Here is a 10,298-nt window from a genome sequence, read left to right as displayed (position 1 = left end):
TTTTGGGTTCAATTCCTACATCACACGCCTTGGTCTCTCCAAGCAAGATATTCACATTAAGGATGGCTGGTTAAAATCCAAGTGCCTCTATGAGAATCAATACTTATGTTGGTGTTGGATAACAACCAATGTGCTTAGGACACAATACTCGACAGAGATGTACGTCAAACATCTTTACATCCTACACGTCATTTAGACATGTTGCTTATGGAGACATTGATCAATGTGATGACCAATCATACTCGATCTTTCGCATTGCCTGATCTCATATGTCGGATTTTCCATTAACAAATGGGTGTCTCGATAGCTTATTTGATCACACAGGGTGGTCTAGAGCGACTTCCACCCTTTAAGGGAAAACAACATTAAAAACCTATGTGCAAGGCTTCTGGGCCTCGGGTATCAATGAGGATGAGCATGACAACCCCCATGATTATGGGCCCCTAAGAAATGAATTTGAGGAAGAGCAACCTAAGGAGACTTCGAAGACATTTCATGGCCCGATTTAATACCCCAAAAAAGGTATTGCATTATCTTTGGAAAAGATTTCAAGGGACTCAAGAAAGTCAACCAATGCTACAAAGATCTACAAATTGATCAACACTTGTTGATTGAGTAGTAGAGACAGATAATAACCTACATTAAGGAGTAGAAGGCACGTGTTAGTGCACAAGTGACCAAGAGTTTAGATTCTGAGTAGGATGTATTTTTTTTTATTTAGGATGTTTTTAAATTCTAGGTTAGGATGTTTTTCTTTTCGTAAGTAGTATTTCCCTTTCCGAAATTCCCTATTGATTACATGTATGTTATAACTGTTCAATCTCCACAGATAAGTTGTAACATTAATCCTATTTATACCAAAATTGATTCAGGTATGATCTAACATCTTTTCTCTTTAATTATTGCTTCATATTGAGGACAATATTTTATTTAGGTTTGGGGGTAGGGTTAACTCACAATTGCATTACATTGTTAGTTAATTTTTTTAGAAAAAATTGAATTGATAAATAATATTTAACACTTATAAAATATTTTCTTCAAACTCATTGTATGTAGAGTCTACATATGAATTTCAAATCTCAGGCTCATGTCCAATTTTTTTTTTGAGCATGTGTTCATTTTATTCCTTGTCAAGAAAATCAAAATAATACTTTAAAAATTTACGACACTTTTAATTAAGTAAAAATAAGATTTTAAGGAATAAGAGTCAACTATTTTCTCTGTTTAGTGTGTTAGGGGAAATCGAGTCTAGTGAATTATGACATCCTTGTCCTTTGGTTGACTGGTTAGAAGAAAAATAGAACTGGAGTTAGTATGACTTGGACAACAACCATATGATTAGATTAGGTACCTTGAAAATGGCTACCTATTTTTTATAAAAAGAATACTAGAAAATGGTGATATGTGAAAAAATAAAAAAAATAGAAAGATGTCAAAGTAGAAGGTTAGAATTGAAAAAAGTATAAAAAGAAAAGAGTCCAATAAGATCAAATAGTTTCAGTAAGGTGAAAGTCATTAATAGTAAAAACGAGAATAAGTTGGAATATCATAGATAAAGTCCCTTAGAGGTATTAAAGTGAACATCCACACCTCTCACAATCCTAGACAGGATGCTTAGTTTCAAGTTAGAACTTAGGTAGAACCGACTATTTTTAACAGTTAGAAGGTGAAATTTTGTTCCTGAAAGTGATATTATTTTTTAAAAGAAAAATCAAAAAAATTGCACGGGCACTCAAATTACTTTTGAAATTTTTTAAAGTGAGGAATAAAAATTAGAACTTTGCTTAAACGTAAAGGACCTTTGACTGATTTGTGAAATGTCGTTATGTTTGTCTTACATACGTTGAGTTTGATTTAGATATTTTTGTAAGGTATTGGAATTTTGTGGTTATATTCACTGTAAACCCTCACAAGTTAAAATCGTCCACTAGGGATAACATAGGGGTTTAAGGACTTGCTGCATCATCTAAATGCATTCATGTAACTTACGACAGTAGTTTGTGACTTAATCCTTAATTTATTTTTGCTTGGGACTAGCAAAATCTAGGTTTGGGGGGTGTGATCAGGATTTAGAAAGTGGTTTCTATAGCCCTTGCTGCATGAACTTTACGAATAAATTAGACACTAAAACCTCTTATTAGACAAAATGCATTGTCCATAAGCATTAGAGGAGGAAAAAGAAGAGAAGAAGAAAAAGAGAAAAAAAAAAAAAAAAAAAGCCCAAGATTCAAAGTTGGGTTGACCATAAGCATTGCACCTCCCCCTTGTTTCATTTTTTTATATTTTATTTTAGCAAGTCCTTAAGATGTAATATTCCCCCTCCCCTACCTTCGGTAGATCGGACTTCAGTTCGATCGAAAGTGTAGGTGTTGTAACCATTCTTAATGAAAAAATGAAAAATCGATTTACATTACTTAACAAATTGTTTTAAGGCAACGGGAAATGTGACTTTTCTCAATTCAAGATAATTGGATCATGACCACAAGACAACACTCTTCAAAAAATACATTCTTAAGGTATGATTTTGATGAGGATCATCTCCTTCCATGCGATGATCTTTATGATCTGGACCGATAGTGAATCCCCTAAGGATAAGGGTACAAATTGTTGATCATTCGATTCTTCGTATTTTTTGTTCAAACGATCAAGTTTTTTTTTTCTTTTTTACCACCAATTGGTGGAGAGAAAATGGTGTTTAACACTTTCCCCTCTCTATAATCGAATCACTTACTTAGATCTTAGGCGGATCGATATTTTATCCGTAAGAGAGTCACTAAATGCCAAAACAACACTCTTTTCAAAAAAATGCATTTTGGGTGACCATTCACACCCTTTCACAAAAAGAAATGGTAGCGATTCCAAACCCTTGTAGAGGTGATCTTCGAAAATAAAAAATCATGCATCTACATTTATAATACATTTTTTAAAGTATATATATGAAGATAATATATATTTATTTGCTGAAAGGCTACCTATCAATATAGAACAATTTCCATGTGGCTGCTAATAACACGACTAGGTGCCAAATGGATGTAAAACTTAAAATTTTATGGGGATTCAGTGGCACTTCATTTTCAATGTTGAGGTTTAGGGAGAAAAAAAAGTAGATTTGATGTTTTTAAACATAACTAGATCATGAACTCTACGAGGTCGAGGTGTCATGTGGACCAATGTGGCAATCCATTTGGTCTAAAAGAGGACCTTATTTGGGCTTTGATAAGCCCATATGACTAACTCATCTTCACAAAACCGGCTTGTAAGGCGAGGATTTCCGAGATTTATATATTGCCCAAGGTCATGATACCCAAGCAACATGGGACTATCGCTCACACTCCCCCGTCAAGTATAACGTGTCTCCTGTCCCTATGGTTACCCGCTCTAATACCATGTTAACCAACCAATTACTCCAAAAGACTGATATATTGGAGAAGGGGAGAACTACGAATATGAAAGGGTCACGTGACTTAACTGTGGTATGACACACCCACTCAACACTCCCCCCTCACCCATAAGTGTGGAAAGATTTGAACTCATGATCTATGCGAACCTAGTTCTCCGATACCATATATGAATAAATATCATTGATTGATGTATTCTTGGATGATTTTTATATAAACCTTACTATGGTATTTATAGAGATTATATCAACCAATATATATGAAAACTAGCCTAATACAATATTCTAGAATACCTTAAATTGTTATATTATAAATATTAATAAATATTCTAGAATATCCTCCATCACAAACTTTCATTTGTGATGAGATGCACTGACAATGTTTTAGTATATCCCATGCACAATAATACAATTCATATTATTCTCCCGCTCTTTTTTGAGTCTGTCGGAGCCGATGGCTTACAAGACTAGGTATGTCATGATCTCTCTGAGGAACATACAATGTAAGATTTTCCAATTTAAATGAAATAACTCTTATTGGAGAGATTTTAGATAAGAAAAAAAATGAGATTGTGAGACATGATAGGAGAACTTAGGAGATTTATAGAGATATGTAAGGAGGTGTGATTTTTATTGAATAACTAGAACAATAGTAAAGGTAGAAAAAAAAAAAAGATTTAGGTATAATGATCATGATGGCGTCGTCACCAAATAACGGCGTATCAAGATAATTGTGCTTAGTAGAACTTGAGATGTGATACCATAAAGAATCCCATGGGCCTAACTCAATCTCACAAAATTGATGATTTCCCCTAGTTTATATATTGCCCAAGGTCATGATACCTAGATAATGTGGGACTATCACTCATAGATTCTATAAGATCTTTTGGTTCATGAAACCTGTTTTCCATTAGTAAATCTTAAAAAAAGATTTAGAGCACAATGGTCAATAGGGAGAACCTACCATGATTTTCTAGTTTATAATATATGAAAATAAAGGATATTTTTGTATTTTATAATAAGTAATATTTTAATGATGTTGACCATTTTCTATCCAACAATATTAGATAATATATAATTTTTATTTTTTTCAGTTTGTACACATCGTTATTTTAAATATAGATAATCTGATCATTACAAAAATAAATGACTTGTAAAGGGAGGACTTATAAGGAAGTTGATTAGGGAGACTATGTAAATAGGAATTGGGCTTTAGATCCTCATCATAAAAGATTCTTATATACCATGTGGGACCACTGAAGGACTAACCATAAACACTATCATCATAAAAGCGAACCAAATGAAGGGTTCCTTTATAAAATATCAGATAAAGTAGTCCCCAGACACCTTTTGGATCTGGAATCATGCTTCTTTAATTTTCTTAGTGGGTCCTCTTTCTAACTTTTTCTTTTCTCTCTCCCTCTCTCTCTTCTTCTTTGTTTTTCTTTTAAACTCATCTCACTATAATTTTGATTAAAAAAAAATCTTTCATTAGATGAAACCTACATTTTAATTGCCAAATGCATTAATGAACTTACTACAATCCTTAACCTTGAAGAATATGTTTCATAAATTAAATGGAATTACTAAATTGGTAAAAAGGCAATCTAATTATATGGTGCAGAGAATACTATAAACTATAGAAAAAATTATATTAAAGAACCTTGATGAAGTAATTTCTTATTAACTACCCCTTAACTTTTGGGCGATAACTTGATTGTCTAGTAAATAAATATTTTCTTTTTTAATGCCCCCTCACCCCTTTCAATCGTTGAGAACAATGATTCAAATCATTAAGATCGACCTTTATTTCAATCATCGAGTTGACATTTTATAATTTTCGGGATCAACAATTATGTAAATCGTTGATTCTAATGATCGATCTCAATAATTTGAATAATTGATCTCAATAATTGGATCGTTGATCTGTACCTAATGAGTAGTATTAATAAAAAAAAAGACTTTACTAACTGGGTTGTTAAGCTACCCACTAAAGTCAGGGTGCATTTAGATAGATGTCCTTTTGGCTAGGTCAAGAAAAGTAAGGGGATTGATTAGTTGCACACCACTAATTATTGGTTGCGCCCTAACATTTAAAAAATGATTTTTTTTATAATAAAAAAAACCTCAAATTTAACCTACTAATTGCATTTCGTTATGGTAAATCATATAATTTAGGGGCTTATTCGTCTTCCCATGGCTTCTTCTCTGTCTGTGCTCTATTTTTTTGTTAATGGTTTTGTTCATGTTCTCATTGGCATCAATTGAAGGTATTGATTTTTTAATTCATATGTAGATTTTACTTAGAAATTGATAAAAGCTTATGCTACGATCTTATCTCTTAGAATTCGGTGATCACTGATCAGGCGAAATTTTCGACATGAATTCCAACGAGTTTCTTAAGCCTTGCATAATGTTTTTAAAATCATCAAAACCAACCCTTCCTTGGTTTATCAATCCGGATATATGGTGATTAGAAGAGACTTGTAATGTTTGCAAATAGATTAGACTATACAAAAATGATTGAACCAACAATAATTTATATGGGCATGATTGGGGAGGAAGAAAAGAAGAAGAAAAGGAGCCCAATATTTTTTCTATCATTTTTCGAATGTAATCATCCAGGTGGAGTGCAAAAAGGGAATTTTTAAGTGATGGAGTGCAATTGGTAATGGGTGGTGTGCAAGTAGATGGTCCCTAAAGTAATTATTCCATATTATAAAAGGAAAATAACTTTAAAGGCTTATTTGGGGAGAATATGTACCAAAAAGTCCTCTATCAATTATTGGAATATTAGGGACACTAAAACATTATTTTATACAATGCTTGAACTACCCTTTCAACAACATAGTCAGGAAACCGTGTGTAGATTCACATTTGCATTTCTACGTTTTAGTAAAGAATAATGATTTTATGACCCCCCCTCCCCTCTTTGATATACACTCTCAGGTGCTCCTAAATGTGTTATGTGTTAGAATCATAAGTCTTTTTCCTCAAGATACACAACTACACATATTATGGGGATGTAAAGTTGTGTATTTCGAGGGAAAAGATCTATGGTTTTAGCCCATGCCACATCAGTGAGCGTATGTGTAGACATCCCATTTTCGCACTCGTCTGATTAATCAAGTCGTCAGCCCGATTGCAATGATTCCCAATGATGGATGAATATTCTAATATTTTTTCTTTGTTACTAGATATGTTTCAGAAATTTGGATGATGTATCTCAAATAAACAAAACTTTAGAAACCATGCTATGCTAGGAAAATATTACCTAAAACGTAGAAATCATCATTCTTCAGACAAAAAGATGTTTTACAAGAAAAATCAATAAAAAATGACTAAATTACTAAAATACCCATAACAACAAAACATCCATAGAGCCTACATTACGTTTTGAAAAACCCTTTTAAACACATAAAACAACAAACTAAAATCAAATAAACCGTTTCGCCAATTTTCACAAAATTTGATAAAATTACGAAAATACCCTTCATAAGGTTCATGATCATTTCACACTAAAAATCCATAAGTGACAGAAATCGATACTCCCATTGAATTCCTTACGAAAAATCGATTCCAAAACATCGAAAAACAACTTCGAAACGCAAAAGCCTTCTTTGAGGTAATTTCTCAACCCTAATAATTTAAAATTTTAAAATTAATAATTAAAATATTAATTAATGTAAAGTGAAATCTTAATAAATTAAATTAAATTTTTAAACAATTAAAACCAATTAATTAAGCCCATGGGCCAAATATTAAGTAGTGGCCCATTTAAGTGGGAGCCCACCTGACATTTATTAAAAGATCCATCCATTTGAAGGTCCAAATAATTAAAGATATAATTAAGGGGGTTCTCCCAAAAATTTAAAAAATATATTCTTTCATTGTACGTAAGAATCAAAATCCTAATTCAAAATCTTAATCTAAGAAACCTAATTAAACCCTAATCAAACAATCTTATCTTATCTAAAAGAAACCAAGTCAAACTAAAAAGCTCTCAAAAACTCTATAAAAAGGAGTCTCCACAACCCAATCTTGGAGGTAAAGAGAAACTCTAGGAAAAAGAGGTCAGAAACACCCCCAGCCTTCTCAAAACCTTAAATCTGAAGTCCCAACTCCCTACCTAACATCAAAACCCGAGTTTTTACTCAAAAAACACCCAGAGACCCTTAAAATACTAAAAAATCAGAAAATACTCAGATCTAGGAAGAGAATATCTTGTCTTGGAGATTAGAAGCGGATCTAGTGATGGAGAAAAAATAGGAAAACTCACACGAAGACACTCTCTACCAACTCTGAGGGAAACAATTGTCCTAATCACCCAGGTAAATTAGGTATATTTTTTTTCTAGGTTATTTTTGTATTGTAATTTTTTGGGAATAGTAGAGACCAGCATTCGTCGGGCAGGGTTGGTGCCTAATACTTTCCAACCCTGTAACGTGTCCTCGGACCTGTAGTCTCTTTTTCGTAGATTAGTCTCATTCATTTGTTTAGAGTCATGATTAGGTTTCTAAACCATAATAACTAGGTGGTAACTCCCAAACCCAAAAAAAGTGGATTCGTAACCCGCGGATCGAGGGCACTTTCAGTGACGACTCCACTGGGGACTTTGAGGATCAAACTTGAAAAAAATCCCTAATTTTGATGCATTGCTAAATCGACCTAGTTTTTATTTTATTTTATTTTGATTTATTTTGATTTGTTTATTTAGTTTGACTTGATTGTAGATCATTTATTTGATTTTTGAGTATTCTAGTTTGTTTGTTTTTTTGCTCTATGATCCAATCAAGGGTCACTTTTGATGACCCCAAATAATTCAAGATTTGAAAGTTCAATGAAATAATGATGGAATGATGGTGGCTGGGATGAAGAGCCATTAATGTTCTTTTTTATATAATAATTTTTTTATTGGTGTTGCTGTGTATAGTGTATGGTTAGTTTTTTTTTCTTCCCTTTCTCAATCTGGGTATGATGAATGGTATTAAAGAAAAAGAGAAAAAAAGGAATTTTTTTTTATGCTGCTATCAGTAACAATAAAACTTATGTTGTGTATGATGAGAAGGGATTTAAAAAAATCATAAATAAATAAAAATAAAAATAAATAAATAAACAGCACTATTGTGCGTGGTGTGCTGTTAGCAAAAACCACTTTTTTCTTCTTGTATCTTTTTCTCCATGTGTGCTGAAAAGGGCAACAAAAGAGATGCCTCTCTTTTCTTCGTCTCTCACACACTCTCTCTCCTCCATTACCGCATCTCTCCTTCCACCAAGCTGTTGATAGATGATCTCTTAAACAAACGCCAAGATAACTGCATTTTGAACCTTCTTCATGGAAAGGATCTTGCAATCACAAAGAGTATTCTCCAAGAAAGATTAGTCGAAATCAATGGGGTTTCGATTTCTTACCCTAATATCTTCACCCAAGGTCCTTACTCAATCCATGGAGTTGCTGGACCCTTTTTTTCATCGACTCATTGGAGCTTCAGTTACCGGTTTGTGATGATTTCAATTTGAATCTAATTCAGAAGGTAATCGAATCAAGAAACATGATCCCATGGACTAGATTTCTCAGATTGTTGAGTTCAAGCAGGCTCATTTCGTTTGCGATCGGATTGCATTCGGTTCTTGACAGAATTTTTCAAGATTCTATTGATTTAAGTTCTATAATCAGCTCTGCTCCTCTAGAATTTTCTTACTTATCTTTCCCCTCGCCACGGCTAGAGAAAATTGTAAAGTTTCATTTTTTTTTGCTTGGGGGATATACTTGCATGAATCTTGCTTCATTTCCATTGAAAGCGTCTCTTAGGAAATTAGCTGTAGATAGCGATCTTGATATAACAATGGAAGTCGATTTGGGGGAAATTCTTGGCACTAATGGAGTGGAGATTACTACACTGAATGTTTTGTCATCGAAGGACCTCATTATTCATGGGATTTCTTGACCTTATTATTCGAGGACGTCAAGATAAATCTATTTCAGGTTAATGGGTTTTGTCGTGAGTTTTATTATTGTGCGATCTTTTTTACATTGTTGTTGTCAATTAGAAGAAGTTTTTCTTTTGTTGAGCTTTTTTCTTAGTCACTTTGTCTTTTGATGATCTTTTTATAAGCTCATGACAGCCCCGTTTACGTGGATGCATTGGAACTTTGGAAGCCCATGCGATGATTAATGGGTTTAAGGACTATGTTTTGACAAGTGCTTTGAGGGATCCCCATTATACAGCCCAAAGAATTGCCATATTTGGAATGTATAGTTTCAATTCTGACTGATTTTGAAACTGCTCTCCACTACCTTGATTGGGAGATTAGAAAGCCTAGTATAATTTTTGAGTTTACTGATCTGATTATAATGTAAGGCAAAGTGCGATATACCTGCCTGAGGTAATAGATCATGAAGGTTGGACAAAAATTGAGGCAATTGACTCATTGATGTGTGCTAGCAACATATATATATATAAAAGGGTTGTTGTGAGTGTTGTGGGTTGGCAGCAAGCAAATAAAAATAATAAGATGAAGTCATGCACGTTCTTTGTATTGTGAGTGTTGTGTTGGCAGCAACACATTTCTTTAAAAAAAAAATGTTTGTTTTCCTTACTATTTAGTAAGATTTCAAATCTTGCTAAAGGTCTTTGATGTTCCCATGTGATAGCAACACATTTTTTTAGAAGATTTACTTGGCTGATTCATTGTTGCATTTATTAAAGAAAAAAAATTTTAATTTGTTACTAAAAAAAAAGTCATTACACTTTATCTCAACAACTATAGTGTCATCTTCAATTCAATGTTCATTGAAATCTCAATTTGTTTTGGATCGTCCAAAGTAATTCTTGATTAGACCAGAGAAAAGAGTAATTTTGTTTTAGTTCATTAAAAAAAAAATTTGTGCATGTTTCAA

The 10,298-nt window shown here is 33.0% G+C and overlaps 1 protein-coding gene across 1 annotated transcript; it reads left to right on the top strand.

The window, feature by feature from the left end:
• The first annotated feature begins 8,949 nt into the window (after nt 1-8,949).
• LOC147394159 (fasciclin-like arabinogalactan protein 21) lies at nt 8,950-9,624 on the top strand. The gene has a single exon (XM_086454574.1). The coding sequence runs from the start codon at nt 8,950-8,952 to the stop codon at nt 9,343-9,345; it is 396 nt and encodes a 131-aa protein (XP_086310700.1). The 3' UTR covers nt 9,346-9,624.
• The last annotated feature ends 674 nt before the right edge of the window (nt 9,625-10,298 follow it).

The sequence above is a fragment of the Akebia trifoliata genome, chromosome 9, assembly GCF_017979445.1.
Source record: "Akebia trifoliata isolate Shusen 1 chromosome 9, ASM1797944v1, whole genome shotgun sequence".
NCBI lineage: Eukaryota > Viridiplantae > Streptophyta > Magnoliopsida > Ranunculales > Lardizabalaceae > Akebia > Akebia trifoliata.
The sequence above is the reverse complement of the archived record's forward strand: the minus strand, read 5'-3'. Positions and strand labels throughout refer to the sequence as shown.

Coding starts and splice junctions, on each gene's coding strand:
- LOC147394159 (XM_086454574.1), top strand. CDS start 8,950: ATGATCCCATGGACTAGATTTCTCAGATTGTTGAGTTCAAGCAGGCTC.